Source organism: Capra hircus, assembly GCF_001704415.2.
Source record: "Capra hircus breed San Clemente chromosome X unlocalized genomic scaffold, ASM170441v1, whole genome shotgun sequence".
NCBI classification, from domain to species: Eukaryota; Metazoa; Chordata; class Mammalia; order Artiodactyla; family Bovidae; genus Capra; species Capra hircus.
The window spans coordinates 22,724,259-22,743,939 of record NW_017189516.1 but is presented as its reverse complement, the minus strand read 5'-3'; the positions used below and the strand labels follow the sequence as shown (position 1 = coordinate 22,743,939).

General features: G+C 40.3%; 1 protein-coding gene across 1 annotated transcript in view; it reads right to left on the bottom strand.

Annotated features, from left to right (window-relative positions):
* Window positions 1–19,681, bottom strand: part of LOC106503826 — a 368,197-nt gene that overhangs the window by 25,167 nt on the left and 323,349 nt on the right. The window contains exon 2 of the mRNA XM_018043674.1: window positions 3,441–5,030. Coding sequence (XP_017899163.1) covers window positions 3,441–4,970 — 1,530 coding nt within the window. The 5' untranslated portion in view covers window positions 4,971–5,030. The remainder of the gene's footprint in view (window positions 1–3,440; window positions 5,031–19,681) is intronic.

The window sequence follows — 19,681 nt, the reverse complement described above, 5'->3', positions numbered from 1 at the left end:
CAGGATACTGGCCCAGATAACTCAGGTGCATATCAAGGAATGATTTCAGTGAACCCAGACTCTTGCATCTTCCCATACACAGAAAAGTGCTAAATTGCTAAATTCCTTAACTTGGGTTATCTGGTTTTCCTTAACTAACAGTAACTTTTTGATGTTCAGACTACCTGCCTCTTTTTGAAAAACTTCTATATAGCCTGGCTCCTCCCCTCACCTCCTCAGATTAGTTCTCCCAGAGATACTTGAGAAGCTGTCTCCCAGGCTTGAAGTCCTAAAAATTCCCACATATAACATAACATTTATAACATAACATAACATTTCCCAAATAAAACATAACTCTCAACTTCTTAGGTTGTGAATACTTTTTAAAGTAACAATCTTGTTTTTAATAACTTATACAAATAGCTAACATTTATTGCACCATGACTCTTAGCCGGATGCTATTATAAACAAGCACTTATGTGTATTTACTCATTTTATCTTCCCAAAACCCCTGTGAAGTAAGTATTATTATCATCTTTATTTTAAAGACATTCCCTGACTCAGACGGTAGTTGTGCGATGAAATGAGTCCATATGTGTAAGTGCCTGAGGGCATAATAAGCACTTTGTAAATGTTAGCTATAATTAATATCAATTCCCAGGTTTTCCTAATACAAAGGGTGAGGCCCAGAGAAGTTTCAATTCCCTTGATAAACTCCAAATTAAGGACTCTGAAGAAAGCCCATCCTTACATTCTGATATTATTCCCTTGAAGGTAAACCCCATCGTTGTGGGGTACAATGATGTGGGGTATAGCACCAGGCTTGACCACAGCCAAATCTGAACCAAAGCAGCTGCAGTTGCCAGAGTCACTTAGCTCTGTAAGATAGAGAGAATAAATCTCAAAAAATAAAACACCCTGGAGGAAGCAAGCTGAGCAGTTTCCCTAGGAAACACAAAAAGACCTAAGCACTTCTGCAAGCAGGGTTTTTCACCTTTATTAGCATGCAATGATCCACTGTAATCACATGGTCTTTGCTACTTAACAATGCACTGCTTTCATATTCATTATGTCAATTTAGCCTCACAGTGGACCTACAAGGTGTCTTTGGGAAGGATGAAGATTTAGTAGATGCTAAAACCCAAAGGGAGAAGGGGGTTTTGTCAGGAGAAATTAGTGGCTGATCCTAGACTAGAACTCTCATATCCCACTTGCCTCACCGTTTCTGTGTATCACGGGAAATCCTGTCCCTGTTGCACTCAGTGTCCCCATCATCTGTAAAATAGAGTGATTGGATCAGACGGTCAACAGGACCCCTGTCCTACACCAATGTTCCCTGGCATTCAGCTTTTCCATTACACTTTGCTTATTCGCTGGACCTCAATGTCTGTCTAGGCTGCTGTTTACTACTCCAAGGAAAGATAGGCAGCATCTCTGAGCAACCAGCAGAGGGCACAGGAAGCCTGCCAAAGAGATCTAATTCAAAACAATCCACTGCACAGGAAGAAGTCTCCACTGGACTCAGAGAAATAGCTGAGAGGAAAAAACTAGAGAATGGCAAAGAGGAAAGATACTCAGGAATTATCTGGTACAAATTCTCTGGATCATATGGAGAAATTGAGGCCCATAGAGGAGAAATATCTGTCTTAAGTTCACAAATTCAAGGATATAAATAGCACTAGAAGCCAGTTTCCTGACTTCAGACACTTCGTTCAGCAGCCTTAACCAGCTGCAGTACTGTTTTGAATTGTTTTCCTGGCTGGATATTGTTCACAATTATTAATAATTTACCAAAATTTAATAATTGCAACAGTTACCACTTTGTGGAAACCTGCAATGTGTCACAAAAGGTGATAGCCTGGGTACTCTAGCTTATTTGATTCCCCATAACAAGTCCCCTTATATAGGATGTGTTTTGTCCTGTTTCATAGATGAGAAGGAAAATCCCACTCAAGCCTTTGTGACTCCAAAGCCTGTGCTTTTAAAGAACCTACAAAGCATCTCTGTGTCCAGTCCACACAGCCACTTAGTGAGGTGCTGTGCTCATCTATGACCCTTTTCCTAGTGACTGATAACATCAGACATGCAGTCTCCAACTGCAATTATCAGCTAATGGAATCATTAAGTATGTTTGTTTGCTTTTTTGATTATTGGTCTTAAAACCACTGCAATAAGATTTACTCCTAATAATATTATACCAATCTTTATATTCTTAAAGCTTACCACATATGATAAAAATAGAAATAAAATATTTATAAACATATTAATTCCCTTCCAGAACAAGCAGGCTTATTGCTTTGTCCTGCTGGGACCCAATTTCTCTCAAAGTATGATTTGAAACATGACAGGACAGGTTGAGAACTATCAGGCTAGACTACTCCCATCACCACCACCAAGAAGAGTTTTAATTAGCTACCCTTAAAAAAACACTTTGCCCTAAAATCATCTGGATAAATTATAGCATATCTGCTTATAAAGACATTCTTAAGTCCCAAACCCAGATAGTCCCTTCTTGTACTTATCCAACATTCCTCCTACTATTTTTAGCACATTTCTTTTTGTCCATGCATGAGGGCATGGTGAGCACCTGCTTGTCATCACTCAAGTAAAACCCCGGGAACACTACAGACAACTAGACAAAAGCACCAGACTTGGAGTCAAAAGTGAAAATTTGAATCCAAATTCTGCCAATCTATGACTCTGGATAAATCATTAAACCCCTCTCAGCTTGCCTCTTCACCAGTAAAATGAGGATAATCACTCCATCCTCACAAGGTTACTTTAAATGAAAACAATGTAATGTTACTGCACCCTGACAGATGTTGGATATAGTGAATGCTGGAAGAAGGTTATTGAGCTGTTTTCTGCCTACATTCTTCAGGCTGAACAACAGAGTGTTGTTGTCAGAAGACACCTAGAGATTTTCCAGACACCAAGAAAGCCCCTTTCCCTCCACAGGGAAACTGAGGTCCAACAAGATGAAAGGACTCATCTCAAAGTCATATAGACAATTGGGAACAGAGCTGAGACACAAATCCAGGTCTCCTGACACTCAGTCCCAGAGGATTTGCTGGACACTAGTCTCTGAATTCAGCTCCTGTTGGTGGGGAAGGATAGGGTGGCAAAGACATGGAAATGCCCCACAACTAAGGAAAACAGGAGACTATGGCTCTCTTGAGCATCATTAAATGACCCTGGTCATTCTGCTGGCATTCCCAGAGCTTCAATTTTTGTTCAAGTTTGAACTGAGATGTAACTGCAGACATTCAGCCCAATGAAGGGACAAAAATTGCCTAGTATTTTTAGGATGAGTCAATTCCCAGGCAACTGACTGGTGGGAACATTCCTTCTGGGACATTCTTGATGGAAGGTAGGGTTATGGGAAAAGCATGAGAGTTTAACTGGCTTCTGGGATTCTGAATGTTTCAAATGGTGATTTGGAAAGTCAGCTCCCACCTTACCTGAGTACCCAGGACTCCAGTACTGGACTTGCTGGCTTTCCTCTCTGCACTTGCTGTTCTCATATCCAAGTCAGAATCCTGGGGCTGTTCTGCCTGGATAGATGCCCCGGGCCCCTTGCAGGCCTCTGGTTTCTCCATCTCATTGGGTTTCTCTTCTAGTTTCTCCATGACAGCTTTTGTGTTTAACTTGGCACAGGTGCCCAGCTCAGGGGACTGTCCAGCACTGTCATCTTCCTTAAGGACGTTGATCACAGTCTCAATGTCTTCATCGAGTTCCTCTGAGGAGTTCTCCTTGGTGAAGGCATGGCCATAATGGCAACTGCACCCAGTCTGTGGAGTTGGGTCATCCTGGAGCTCAAAGACAGGTGAGTTGGAGGTTGAGACTAAGGCAGCAGCAGTGCAGGGGTCTTCAAGGGCCTGGCCCAAAGTCTTCTTGCCCTCAATGCTCATTTCAAATGTGCATGAGGCTTTTGAGGCCTTTTGGTGACAGTGCTGGCACCTCTCAATGACACTGCCCCATACCATAACCTCAGGGCTCTGGCTGAGTGGGAAGGAGGCCTGGGAGGCAGCACCCTCTATGATGAGGGCTTCACTGCCACCACTGATGAAGTAGGTCTTGCCACGCTGGTGGCTCATCTGCAGCTCTTCCCGGGATAATGCACGCCACTTGCGGGCCACCTCAGCCACACTGCTGAAGAACTTGACAACACTACCAAAAGGCACAGCCTTGTCTCTACGCAGGTGCCTAAGGCTCTCCTCGTAGCCCCTTTCCACATTCCCTTCTAAGGTGGAGGCCTTAATGGCAGACTCAGGATCCTGGATTCTGGAGTCTCCAGCTGATCTATGTGGGGTTTCACAGTCTCCAGGGAATGTGTGTTTCAGGTAGCTCCTGGCCCACCTGCCCCTAGCAGGCTGCTCAGAGGACTCTTTTTCCCAGTGATCCTCCTCCACATGGATGCCAAAATCATCAAAGGCCAACACTTTCTGGTTCTTGGGCATCAGTCTTTGCACATCTGCAAGGAAGGGCTCCAGGCCCTCAGTGTGTCCTGAGTAGGAATAACGAAAAGGCTTTGAGGCCTCCTGGGCCTTTCTCATCTGGTAAATATGTGACACCTCCTGGGGTTCCTGGACCTTGCTGCTCCTAGGAGTAGTATTCTTGGAGGCCCCAGTTGAAGGCTTCAGCCTCTTGAATGACTTCATTCGATCCTTTAATGTGACTTTGGGCTTCAACTCTGATGGTCTGGAAGTGTCTCCCAGTAAAATCATGGACTGGGGTCTCTTCTCTTGACTGGAGGCCCCTTTTCTACGACTCATAAAATTCCAGATCTTGTTGACTTTTATTTTCTTCTTGTTCTGACCATTCTCTTCCCTGGAGCTCAAATCACCTTGATCACACTGCTCAGACTTCTCCAGACCTACCTCCCTGGCCAGGCCTTCTACCTCAGGGTGGCCTGGGAAGACCTGAACCAGGTAACCACTGGGCACCAGATCAGAGAGGAAGGTAGTCCGACAGCTGCTGAGAGTCTCCATGGTCACAGCAGGGGATGGGGCCACAAAGGCATAGAGGGAGGGTTGGTGAGTTATTTCCAGCTGACAGGGAGAGAGAGATAAAGAGAGGGGAAGAGAGAGAGAGCTAGATTATGCACAGCCACAAACAAGGTTCTTTGCAGATTTGTCACCATCAAATAAATGATTCATACTTTGTCACCACTGGACCACTAAATTTTTAGGATCTTTGCAAAGCAAAAGTGCATTCATTTGGACCCCACTAATTTAGGATTGGGGAAGATCACAGCTTATCCTGTGTGCCAAAACATCCTTCAATTCTTATTTAAATGCAAATATACTTGAGAAGGACAAAACTTAACAGCTATTATTATCAGATCTTGATAATTGAGTAAATACATTAAAAATCCAAAAAAATAAATTAAAAAAAAAACAAGGTATCTCAAAAGTCTATCACTTTGATCCTCTCATTTTACAGAGAGGTTCTAGAGATCCAGAGAAGATACTTATCTTGTCTAAACTACAAAACCAAGGGAGCAGCAGGTAAGGATTCAGTCCATGCTTCCTTCTCTCTCATTTGCTCCTCCATGCTCCTGCTTTCATGCAGGAAAACAGAAGGAAGTGAGTTTACCAGTCAAACACTCACTCAGCACTGACCCCTTAGCTAAGAGCTGGATACCACTAAGATTATAAACACATACAGCTACTCATCTGAGATCATATGCTACTGGGAGAGACTTGTAGACATAAACAATTACAATACAACCTGATAAGTGCTCTAACAGAGGTATCCACAAGGGCAGCAGAAGTTTAGAGGGAAGGAGATAGGGACAGGAGAGGAGGTGCCTCTTCAAGGAAGCAAAAAGGAGATTAAAGGCCCCAAGAATGTTTCCCAGAACAGCTGGGACTAGAACTAGAAGCTCACCCATGATGAAGTCTTTCTCCATTCAGTGTTTTTTGCCCCTCTGCCCTGAACATGCTGGAACAGAATTTGCTAAGAGGGAGAGAGGCAAGAAGGCAGATTAATATTCAGAGGCTGAAAGGAAAGAAAGGGAAAAGAGGAGAAAGTGGGTGGAGCCCAGTGCTTAAAGACAGTTTCTGCCTTTTTGATGATGGTTGTCCTGGGTGTCAGGTTACTATCTCAGGGTCTGTTTGTTCCTCTTCCTCTGGTCTGGTCTGCAGAGTTAACTTCACTTGACCTGAAGTATGTCTTTAATCTGTGTGTTTCCTATACTTATGAGCACAGCCTGTGCAGAATCTGTTTGACTCACAAAATGTTCATTTGATCAGTGAGATTATCTATTTTGGGAAAATGAGACCAAAAAGAGGAAGGGACTTGAAACAACTGACAAAGGATTAATTTCCAAAACTTACAAGCAGCTCATACAAGTCAATACTAGAAAAACAAACAACCCAATCAAAAAGTGGGAAAAAGGACCTAAACATACATTTCTCCAAAGAAGGCATACAGATGGCTAACAAACACATGAGAAGATGCTCAACATGGCTCACTATTAAAGAAATGCAAATCAAAACTACAACGGGATATCACCTCACACCAGTCAGAATGGCCATCATCAAAAAAGTCTACAAACAATACATGCTGGATAGGGTTTGGAGAAAAGGGAACCCTGTTGCACTGTTGGTGGGAATGGAAATTGATACAGACACCATGGAAGACAGTATAGATATTCCTTTAAAAACTAGGAATAAAACCACCATATGACCCAGCAATCCCACTGCTAGGCATATACCCTGAGGAAACCAAAATTGAAGACACATGCACTCCAATGTTCATTGCAGCACTATTTACAATAGCTAGAACATGGAAGCAACCTAGATGTCCATCGGCAGATGAATGGATAAAGAAGCTGTGGTACATATATAAAGTGGAATATTACTCAGTCATAAAAAGGGACCCATTTGAGTCAGTTCTAATGAAGTGGATGAACTTAGAGACTATTATACAGAGTGAAGTAAGTCAAAAAGAGAAAAACAAATATCATATACTAACACATGTATATGGAATCTAGAAAGATGGTACTGATGAAAGTATTTGCAGGGCAGCAATGGAGACACAGACATAGAGAACAGATTAATGAACATGGAAGTGGGGAGGAAGGAAAGGGATGTGTGGATACAGTAACATGGAAACTTACATTACCATATGTAAAATAGATATCGAATGAGAATTTGCTGTATGACTCAGGGAACTCAAACTGGGGCTCTGTAACAACCTAGAGGGATGGGATGGGCAGAGAGATGGGAGGGAGCTTCAAGAGGGAGGGGACATAGGTATAATTAAGGCTGATTCACGTAGCTGTTTGGCAGAAACCAACACAATTCTGTAAAGCAATTATCCTTCAATGAATAAAATAAATAATTTTTTTTTTAAGTGGAAGAGACTTGACCTAGGTCATATGCCAAGCCAGTGGCAGGCCAAGAATAAAAGCCTAGTCTTCCTGCCTTCCAGGCCAGGAAGTTTCCTTACCTCAGTCCTACATTTCAACCCTCATCCATGAATTCTGTTTCTCCAAGTAGGCTTTCTGTACAACTCAAGATGATAATAACAATAGCTAACATTTATAAGTATGAGGCACTACATTAAAATGTCTCTTTATTTACTTAGATCTCACAACTCTATGAGGTGGTTACAATTGTCTTCTGAATTTTCAAGATAGTTCAACCAAGGTGCAGAAAGGTTAAATGATTTACCTAGGTTCTCCATGTGTGCTCCTTATAGACTGTAGCCCACCAGGTTCCTCTGTCTGTAGGATTCTCCAGGCAAGAATACTGGAGTGGGTTGCCATGCACTCCTCCAGGGGATCCTCCTGACCCAGGGATCAAATTTGTCTCTTATGTCTTCTGGCAGGCAAGTTCTTTACCACTAGAACCGCCTGGGAAACCCCAAGTTCTCCATAACCACTAATAATATATTTGTGATTTGAATCCAGGCAACATGAACCCAGAGGCCATACACATAACCATTACACTATGTTCCCTTTCTAGAACACAGATTTACACAGAGAGAATGATGGTTAATCGCAAGTCTCCCTGCCTCCCTGCCTGTCTCCTGACTTCCTTTGGTAATATCAGAACAGAATAAGCTTCCTAAAAGGCATCTGGATGCATGGCCCAGAGTGGAGCATGGTTGGGAAGGAGGGCAGTAGATGAGGGGAGATGATGACTCTTTTTGATAACCCTCCTACAAAAAGCCTTCCCAAACTAGGCAGGTAAACTCAGGACTCTCACTTTCCCTAATTTTCCATCTTGTCATAACCCTTCCCCTTGATATTTGCTTCAAGTGCATCACCTCTCAAAAAAAATAAATAAATAAAAAAGAATATTCCCAGAAAAGATTCAGTCTCAGCCTTTAAGTATAACTAAAATTGAAGAGAACTTTGAGATTCCCTAGTCCAGCAATTCACTATTTCAAGGATGAAACTAAGGCACAGAAAGTTCAAGTCAAAATGTTCACTGCAGCACTATCTACAATAGTCAGGAGATGGAAGCAACCTAAATGTCCATCAACAGAGAAATGGATAAAGAAGATGTGGTACATATAAACAATGGTAGAAGTGAAAAAGTTAAGTGTTATTTGCTAAGTTGTGTTTGACTCTTTGCAATCCCATGGACTGTAGCCCAACAGGCGCCTCTGTCCATGGAATTCTCCAGGCAAGAATATTAAAGTGGGTAGCTTCCCTCGTGGCTTAGAGTGTAAGCATCCGCCTGCAATGTGGGAGGCCTGGGTTCAGTCCCTGAGTCGGGAAGATCCCCTGGAGAAGGAAATGGCAACCTACTCCAGTACTCTTGCCTGGAAAATCCCATAGACGGAGGAGCCTGGGAGACTGAAGTCCATGGGGTCACAATGACATGACTGAGCGACTTCACCTTCACTTTCATTATCTTTTCCAGGGGATCTTCTGACCCAGGGATTGAACCTGGGTCTCCTGCATTGCAGGCAGACTCTTTACCATCTGATCCACCAGGAAAGTCCATAATGGTATATTACTCAGACATAAAGCCATTTGCAGAGACATGGATGGACCTAGAGATTGTCATACTGAGTGGATTGTGACAGAGAAAGACAAATATGTGATATCACTTACATGTACAATTTTAAAAAGTGGTACAAATGAGCTTATTTACAAATCAAAAATAGTGTCATAGATGTAGAAAACAAACACATGGTTACAAAACAGGAAAGGGGGGAAGGGATAAATTGAGAAATTGGTATTGACATATTGGGCTTCCCAGGTGGTGCTAATGGTAAAGAATCCTCATCACTATATATAAAACAGATAACTAATAAGAACCTAGGTAATTGAAGCCATGAAATTAAAAGACGCTTACTTATTGGAAAGAAAGTTATGACCAACCTTGATAGCATATTGAAAAGCACAGATATTACTTTGCCAACAAAGGTCCATCTAGTCAAGGTTATGGTTTTTCCAGTGGTCATGTATGGATGTGAGAGTTGGACTGTGAAGAAAGCTGAACACCAAAGAACTAATGCTTTTGATCTGTGGTGTTGGAAAAGACTCTTGAGAGTCCCTTGGACTGCAAGGAGATCCAACCAGTCCATCCTAAAGGAGATCAGTCCTGGGTGTTCATTGGGAGAACTGATGCTGAAGCTGAAACTCCAATACTTTGGCCACCTGATGTGAAGAGCTGACTCATTGGAAAAGACCCTGATTCTGGGAGGGATTGGGGGGAGGAGGAGAAGGGGACGACAGAGGATGAGATGGCTGGATGGCATCACCAACTCAATGGACATGAGTTTGAGTGAACTCCGGGAGTTGGTGATGGACAGGGAGGCCTGGGGTGCTGTGATTCATGGGGTCACAAAGACTCGGACACTACTGAAAAACTGAACTGAACTGAACTGAACTGATACAGCCCAGAGACCTCTACTCTACTCTATAATGACCTATGTGGGAAAATAATCTACAAAAGAGTGGATAACTGATTCATGTTGCTGTACAGCAGAAGTTAACACACATTGTAAAGTAACTATACTCCAATGAAAATCAATTTCAATTTCAAAAAACTAAAAGAAAAATACCAAAGGCACAGTATATATTTATGTACCAACCACAGCTGTAGAGCTGGAAAGAATACTGGAAACTCTTTATCTGGGCCCCTCATGTTGTAGCAGAGTACTGAAAATGACAAACATCAAGGACCTACTCCCAGAACGTAAGTAGTAAATGAAAGAGTAGAGTCAGGCTCCCCAGTATGGTGGCCAGGCCACTCTGCCCGTCTGGTTCTTTCACTGCTTTAGTATTTGGAGGAAATCCATTGACAAAAGCAAAGACTACAAAGCTGTATTTCCCTATAAGGGAAGATTTAAAAATGAATACAATAAAAATGTATTTTAAAACAACCCAGTTTGTTTTAGGCACTGTTTTGTGAGTCTCAGGATATATAATTATGATTAACAAAAGAGATATATGAGGTGAACCCTTATTAACAAACCTGATAAGATTCATTGGACCAAAATGATATGAAGGCACAAGTAGAGCCATCATCATAGCACACAACAGGGACGTCCTTTGTCACAAAGGAAACATGCTCCATTCATGCTATACTGCTGCACAATTGCACTCATCTCACACACTAGTAAAGTAATGCTTAAAATTCTCCAAGCTAGGTTTCAGCAGTACATGAACCATGAACTTCCAGATGTTCAAACTGGTTTTAGACAAGGCAGAGGAACCAGAGATCAAATTGCCAACATCTGCTGGATCATGGAAAAAGCAAGAGAGTTCCAGAAAAACATATATTTCTGCTTTATTGGCTATGCCAAAGACTTTGACTGTGTGGATCACAGTAAACTGTGGAAAATTCTGAAAGAGATGGGAATACCAGACCACCTGACCTGCCTGTTAAGAAATCTGTATGCAGGTCAAGAAGTAACAGTTAGAACTGGACATGGAACAACAGACTGGGTCCAAATAGGGAAAGGAGTACGTCAAGGCTGTATATTGTCACCCTGCTTACTTAACTTCTATGCAGAGTACATCATGAGAAACGCTGGACTGGAAGAAACACAAGCTGGAATCAAGATTGCCGGGAGAAATATCAGTAACCTCAGATATGCAGATGACATCACCCTTATGGCAGAAAGTGAAGAGGAACTAAAAAGCCTTTTGATGAAAGTGAAAGAGGAGAGTGAAAAAGTTGGCTTAAAGCTCAACACTCAGAAAACTAAGATCGTGGCATCTGGTCCCATCACTCCATGGGAAATAGATGGGGAAACAGTGGAAACAGTGTCAGACTTTATTTTGGGGGGGGGGCTCCAAAATCACTGCAGATGGTGATTGCAGCCATGAAATTAAAAGGCACTTACTCCTTGAAAGGAAACTTACAACCAACCTAGATAGCATATTCAAAAGCAGAGACATCACTTTGCCAACAAAGTTCATCTAGTCAAAGCTATGGTCTTTCCAGTAGTCATGTATGGATGTGAGAGTTGGACTGTGAAGAAGGCTGAGCACCGAAGAATTGATGCTTTTGAACTCTGGTGTTGGAGAAGACTCTTGAGAGTCCCTTGGACTGCAAGGAGATCCAACCAGTCCATTCTAAAGGACATCAGTCTTGGGTGTTCTTTGGAAGGAATGATGCTAAAGCTAAAACTCCAGTACTTTGGCCACTGATGAGTTGACTCATCAGAAAAGACTCTGATGCTCGGAGGGATTGGGGCAGGAGGAAAAGGGGACGGCAGAGGATGAGATGGCTGGATGGCATCACTGACTCGATGGATGTGAACTCCATCGAGTGAACTCCGGGATTTGGTGTTGGATAGGGAGGCCTAGCGTGCTGCAATTCATGGGGTCACAAAGAGTCGGACACGACTGAGCAGCTGAACTGATCTGACTGAATATTCTATTACGTATATGTGTGTCTGTGTGTTCTATTTTTTATTCACTCATCTTTAGGGGAATTTTGATACAGATTCTATTGAATCTGTATATTGCTTTGGATAGCACAGACATTTTCACAATATTATTTCTTTGAACCCACAAGTATGAAATATCTGTCCATTTATTTGTATCTTCTTCATTTTTTCCATTAATGTCATAGCTGTCAATGTACAAATTTCTCACTTCCTTGGTTATATTTTTCACTAGTTATTTTAATCTTTTGATGCAATTCCAAATGGAATTGTTTTCTTAATTTCTCTTTTTAATAGTTCATTATTAGTGTATGGAAACACACCAGAATTTTTGCATATTGCTATTGTATTCTACAATTTAACTGCATTCATTTTCTAATGGCTTTTTAATGACGTCTTTCAGATTTTCTATGTGTAATATGTTTCTACAAATAGTGACAATTTTACTCCTTCCTTTCCAATCTAGATTGTTTTTATTTTTCATGTCTTACTGCCTTACATTGGACTTTCAATACTTTCAATATATATTGAATAAAAGTGGTGAGAGTAGGCATACTGCTTATTATCACATAGAAAATATTTCAGCTTTTCCATATTGAGTGTGATATTAGCTCTGGACTTGTCAATATTGCTAAATTATGTCATTGTCAAAGTTATGTTGAGATACAGTCCTTGTATATCTACTTGGTTCAGAGATTTTTCTATCATAAATAGATGTTGAATTCATAAATAGATGTTGGATTTTTTCAGATGCTTTTTTTTGCATTTATTGAGATAATCACATGATTTTTATCATTAATTTTGTTAATGTGGTGTATCACATTGTCTTATTTGTGGATTTTGAAACAACATTGATCTAGAGATCAGAGAAGATGTTGTTGTTGTTGTTCATTGGTTCAGTTGTGTCCAATTCTGTGACCACATGGACTTTAGCACACCAGGCTTCCCTGTCCATCACTGTCTCCTGGAGCTGGTTAAAACTAATGTCCATTGACCAGTGATGACATTCAACCATCTCGTCCTCTGCCATCCCCTTCTCCTCCTGCCTTCAATCTTTCCCAGTATTAGGGTCTTTTCCAATGATTCAGCTCTTTGCATCAGGTGACCAAAGTATTGGAGCTTCAGCTACAGCATCAGACCTTCCAGAATGAATCCAGAATGAATTATCAGATTGATTATCAGAATCAACCCAGATTGATTATCAGAAATCAATCCAGAAAGAATATTCTGGATTGATTTCCTTTAGGATTGACTGATTTGATTTCCTTGCATTGCAAGGGACTCTCAAGAGTCTTCTCCAACATCACAGTTCAAAATCATCAATTCTTTGGCAGTCAGCTTTCTTTATAGTCCAACTCTCACATCCATACATGACTACTGGAAAAACCATTGCTTTGACTAGACAAACCTTTGTTGGGAAAGCAATGTCTGTGCTTTTTAATATGTTGTCTAGATTGGTCATAGCTTTTCTTCCAAGGGGCAAGCATATTTTAATTTCGTGGCTGAAGTTACCATCTGCAGTGATTTTGGAGTGCAAGAAAATAAGGTCTGTCATTTTTTCCATTGTTTCCCCATCTATTTGCCATGAAAGGAAGGGACCAGATGCCATAATCTTAGTTTTTTGAATACTGAGTTTTAAGCTTGCTTTTTCACTGTCAGACAAGGTGGCAGAGTAAAAGACTGTGAGCTCAATTTCCCTCAAGAGCATGAGAAAATCACAACAATCTGAAGAACAACCATTGGTTTAAAAGATCAGAATCTTCCAGAAAAAAATATCTTCTAGAAGAAAAGACATAAAAAAAGGAATCATTTAGAGATAAAACAGTCAGACTCACGATATAATCAAGCCCAATACCCCAAGGTAGGTCACCCACAAACTGGAGGATGTTGCAGAGGTTCTTGTCAATGAGTGAGAGTTCTAATTCCCACACCTTGCTCCCCAGTTTGCAATCCTGAATTACCTTAAATGTTAATGGACTAAATGCTTCCATCAAAAGGCACAGAATGGCTTAATGAATATAAAAATAATACATAAACACACACACATACTCTCTCTCTCTCACATACACACACACACACACACACACACACACACACACATATGTATATGCTGCCTGCAAGAGATTGCCTCAACTCTAAAGACAGACTGAAAATGAGGTGATAGGAAAAGGTCTTCCATGCAAATGGAAATCAAAAGAAAGCTGCTATAGCAGACAAAATAGACTTTAAGATAAACAGTCTCACAAGACAAAGAAGGATGCTGCACAATGATTAAGGATAAATCCAGGAAGACATAATCATTGGAAAGATATATGCATAAAACATAGAAGCACCTAAACACATAAAGCACATATCAGCAGACACAAAGGGAGAAATCAAAAGTAAAACAATAAAGGGAATTTTAACACTCCACTTGTATCAATGGACAGATCACCCATACAGAAAATCAAAGGGGAAACATTGGCCTTAAATAACACATTATACCAGAGAAACATAATTGATATTAATAGAGCATTCTATCCAAAAACATCAGAATAGTTTCTGGTCTTACATTTGATCTTTAATACATTTTGAGTTTTTTTGTGTATGGTGTTAGGAAGTGATCTAGTTCCATTCTTTTACAAGTGGTTGACCAGTTTTCCCAGCACCACTTGTTAAAGAGATTGTCTTTACTCCATTGTATATTCTTGCCTCCTTTGTCAAAGATAAGGTGTCCATATGTGTGTGGATTTATCTCTGGGCTTTCTATTTTGTTCAATTGATCTATGTTTCTGCAAGCAATAAATGCTGGAGAGGGTGTGGAGAAAATGGAACCCTCCTACACTGTTGGTGGGAATGCAAACTAGTACAACCACTATGGAGAACAGTGTGGAGATTCCTTAAAAAATTGCAAGAAGAACTGTCTTATGACCCAGCAATCCCACTGCTGGGCATACACACCAAGGAAACCAGAACTGAAAGAGACACGTGTACCCCAATGTTCATCACAGCATTGTTTATAATAGCCAGGACATGGAAACAACCTAGATGTCCATCAGCAGATGAATGGATAAGAAAGCTGTGGTACATATACACAATGGAGTATTACTCAGCCATTAAAAAGAAAGCATTTGAATCAGTTCTAATGAGATGGATGAAACTGGAGCCAATTATACAGAGTGAAGTAAGCCAGAAAGAAAAACACCAATAAAGTATACTAACACATATATATGGAATTTAGAAAGATGGCAATGATGACCCTGTATGTGAGACAGCAAAAGAGACATAGATGTGTAGAGTGGGCTTTTGGACTCAGAGGGAGAAGGAGAGGGTTGGATGATTTGGGAGAATGGCATTGAAACATGTATACTATCATGTAAGAAACTAATTGCCAGTGTATGTCTGATGCAGGATACAGCATGCTTGGGGCTGGTGCACGGGGATGACCCAGAGAGATGTTATGGGGAGGGAGGGGGGAGGGGGTTCATGTTTGGGAACACATGTACACCCGTGGTGGATTCATGTCAATGTATGGCAAAACCAATACAGTATTGTAAAGTAAAATAAAGTAAAAATAAAAATTAAAAAAAAAATAAAAAATAGAAAAAAAAAAAAACCATCAGAATACACATTTTTCAAGTTCAGATAGAAATTGGTCACATGCTGGGCCAGAAAGCAAGCCTCAGTAAATTTTAAGAAAACTTAAACCACATCAAACATCTTTTGCTACCACAATGAAATAATACTAGAAATCAACTACAAAAAGAAATTGTAAAAATCCCCAAACAAGTGGAGGCTAAACAACACTCTACTAAGCAACCAATGGTTTCACTGAAGAAATCAAAGAGGAAACCGAAAAATACATAGAGACAAATGAAAAAGAAAACACCATATTATAAAAACTTAAGGGGCACATCAAAAGTAGTGAAGTTTATAGTAATACAATCTCACTTGATGAAACAAGAAAAATCTCAAGTAAACAAAATCTACTCTGCATCTAAAGGAATTATAGAAAGAAGAAATGAAACCCAAAGTTACTAGAAGGAAAGAAATCATAAAAGTCAGAGCAGAATCAAATAATACAGAGACTAAAATAACAATAGAAAAGGTTAATGAAACTAAAAACAAGCTCATTGAAAAGACAAACAACATTGATAAGCCAGACTCATCAAGAAAAAAAGGGAGAGGGCCAAATAAATAAAATCAGAAATGAAAAATGAGAAGTTGCAACCAATGCCTCAGAAATACAAATAAAAGGATCATAGAAAACTAATATGAACAACTATATGCCAAAAAATGGGCTTCCTAGAAGAAATGGACAACTTCAAAGAAATATACAATTTCCCAAGACTGAACCATGGAGAAACAGACAATGTGGACGAAAAGACCCTGACACTGGGAAAGATTGAAGGCAGGAGGAGAAGAAGACTACATAGGATGAGATGGTTGGATGGCATCACCAACTCGATGGACATAAGTTTGAGCAAGCACCGGGAGTTGGTGATGGATAGGGAAGCCTGACGTGCTACAGTCCGTCGGGTTGCAAAGAGTCAGACATGACTGAGCAACTGAACTGAACTGAGATGGCTTCACAGTTGAATCCTACCAAAAATTTAAACATCTATGTTTCTCAAAAGAATGAACACTTCCAAAACCATTCTTCAAGGCCAGAATCACCCTAGTACCAAAGCCAGACAAAACTATACCAAAGAAAGAAAACTAGAGTTCACTATAGTCGACTGTGTTAGTAATCACTGATAAAAACATAAATGAAAAATTTCTCAAAAATTATTAGGACACCAAATCCAACAATACATCAAAAGGATCACCCACCAAAATCAAGTGGGACTTATCCTAGAGATGCAAGGACTTTTTGATATCCACAAATTGGTCGATGTGATCCACAACACTAACAAATTGAAAAATTAAAACAAAACTGTATGATCATCTTAAAAGACATAAAAAGGCTCCTGATAAAATTCAACATCCATTTATGATTTAAAAACCTATCCAGGAAGTGGAATTATACTTTATTGCCCTGAGTTATGTTCCCTGTAATTCCACTTTCTGGATAGGTTTTTAAATCATAAATGGATGTTGAATTTTATCAGGAGCCTTTTTATGTCTATTAAGATGATCATACAGTTTTTTTTTTTATTTTTCAGTTTGTTAATGTTGTGGATCACATTGACCAATTTGGGATATCAGTCCTTGCATCTCTAGGATAAATCCCATTTGATTTTGGTGGGTGATCCTTTTGATGTATTGTTGGATTTGGTGTCCTAATAATTTTTGAGAAATTTTGCATTTATGTTTTTATCAGTGATTACTAACACAGTTGACTATAGTGAACTCATGTACACCCGTGGTGGATTCATGTCAATGTATGGCAAAACCAATACAGTATTGTAAAGTAAAATAAAGTAAAAATTAAAATTAAAAAAAATAAAGGGCATATATGACAAACCCACAGGTAGCATCATAGTCAATGGTGAAAAGCTAAAAGCATTTCCTCTAAGATCAGGAATAAGATAAGGATGCTCACACTTGCAAATTTTACTCAGCATAGTACTGAAAGTCTTAGTCATAGTAATCAGACAAGAGAAAGAAATGAAAGAAATCTAAAATGGAAAGGCAGTAAAACTGTCACTGCATTTGACATGTTGCTGTAAACAAAAATTACTATAAACGAAAAATACATTGTCACCCTGCTTATTTAATTTATATGCAGACTACATCATGAGAAATGCTGGACTGGAAGAAACACAAGCTGGAATCAAGATTGCCGGGAGAAATATCAACAACCTCAGATATGCAGATGACACCACCCTTATGGCAGAAAGTGAAGAGGAACTAAAAAGCCTCTTGATGAAAGTGAAAGAGGAGAGTGAAAAAGTTGGCTTAAAGCTCAACATTCAGAAAACGAAGATCATGGCATCCGGTCCCATCACTTCATGGGAAATAGATGGGGAAACAGTGGAAACAGTGTCAGACTTTATTTTTTTTGGGCTCCAAAATCACTGCAGATGGTGATTGCAGCCATGAAATTAAAAGACGCTTACTCCTTGGAAGAAAAGTTATGACCAACCTAGATAGCATATTCAAACTTGCCGACTAAGTTCCATCTAGTCAAGGCTATGGTTTTTCCAGTAGTCATGTATGGACGTGAGAGTTGGACTGTGAAGAAGGCTGAGCACCAAAGAATTGATGCTTTTGAATTGTGGTGTTGGAGAAGACTCTTGAGAGTCCCTTGGACTGCAAGGAGATCCAACCAATCCATTCTGAAGGAGATCAGCCCTGGGATTTCTTTGGAAGGAATGATGCTAAAGCTGAAACTCCAGTACTTTGGCCACTTCATGCGAAGAGTTGACTCATTGGAAAAGACTCTGATGCTGGGAAGGATTGGGTGCAGAAGGAGAAGGGGACGACAGAGGATGAACTGGCTGGATGGCATCACTGACTCTATGGACGTGAGTCTGAGTGAACTCTGGGAGTTGGTAATGGACAGGGAGGCCTGGCGTGCTGCAATTCATGGGGTCGCAAAGAGTCGGACACAACTGAGCGACTGAAGTGAACTGAACTAAAAACAAAAAACCTTAAAGATACCACTAGAAAACTACTAGAGTTAATGAATGAATGTGGTAAAGCTGCAAGATACAAAATTAAAACACTACTGTATTTGTAACCACTAAAATAAATCATCAGAAAGACAAATTAAGGAAACAATCTCATTGACTGTTGCATGAAAAAACAATAAAATGTCTAAGAATAAACCATAAGGAGGTAAAAGAGCTGTTGTTCAGTCGCTCAGTTGTGTCCAACTCTTTGCAACCCCATGGATTGCAGCACGGCAGGCTTCTCTGTCCTTCATCAGCTCCCAGAGTTTGCTCAAACTTATGTCCATTGAGTAGGTGATGCATTTCAACCATCTCATCCTCTGTTGCTCCCTTCTCCTCCCACTCTCAATCTTTCCCAACATCAGGGTCTTTTCCAATGAGTCAGATCTTCCCATCAGGTGGCCAAAATATTGGAGCTTCAGCTTCAGCATCAGTCCTTCCAATGAATAATCAGGATTGATTTCCTTTACAATTGACTGGTTGGATTTCCTTGCAGTCCAGGGGACTCTCAAGAGTCGTTTCCAACACCACAGTTCAAAAGCATCAATACTTCAGTGCTAAGCCTTCTTTATGGTCCAGCTCTCACATCTGTACATGACTACTGGGCAAGGCATAGCTTTGACTATTTGGACCTTTGTCAGCAAAGTAGTGTCTCTGCTTTTTAACACACTGTCTAGGTTTCTTACAGCTTTTCTTTCAAGGAGCAAGCATCTTTTAATTCCATGCCTGCAATTACTGTCTGCAGTGATTTTTGAGTCTAAGAAAATAAATTCTGTCATTGTTTCTATTATTTCCCCATCTATTTACCATGAAGTAATGCGACCAGATACCATGTTTTTTGAATGTTGAGTTTTAAGACAGTTTTTTCACTCTTCTTTCACCTTCACCTGAAAGCTCTTTAGTTCCTCTTCACTTTCTGCCAAAAGGATGGTGTCATCTGCATATCTGAGGTTATTGACATTTCTCCCAACAATCATGATTCCAGTTTGCCATTTATCCAGCCTGGCATTTTGCATTATGTACTCTGCATAAAATTTAAATAAGCAGGGTGACAGTATATGCAACCTTGATGTACTCCTTTCCCAATTTTGAACCAGTCCATTGTTCCATGTCTGGTTCTAACTGCTGCTTCTTGGACTGCACACAGGTTTTTCAGGAGGCAGGTAAGATGGTCTGGTATTCCATCTTTTAAATAATTTTCCATAGTTCATTGTGATCCACACAGTCGAAGTTGTTAGTGT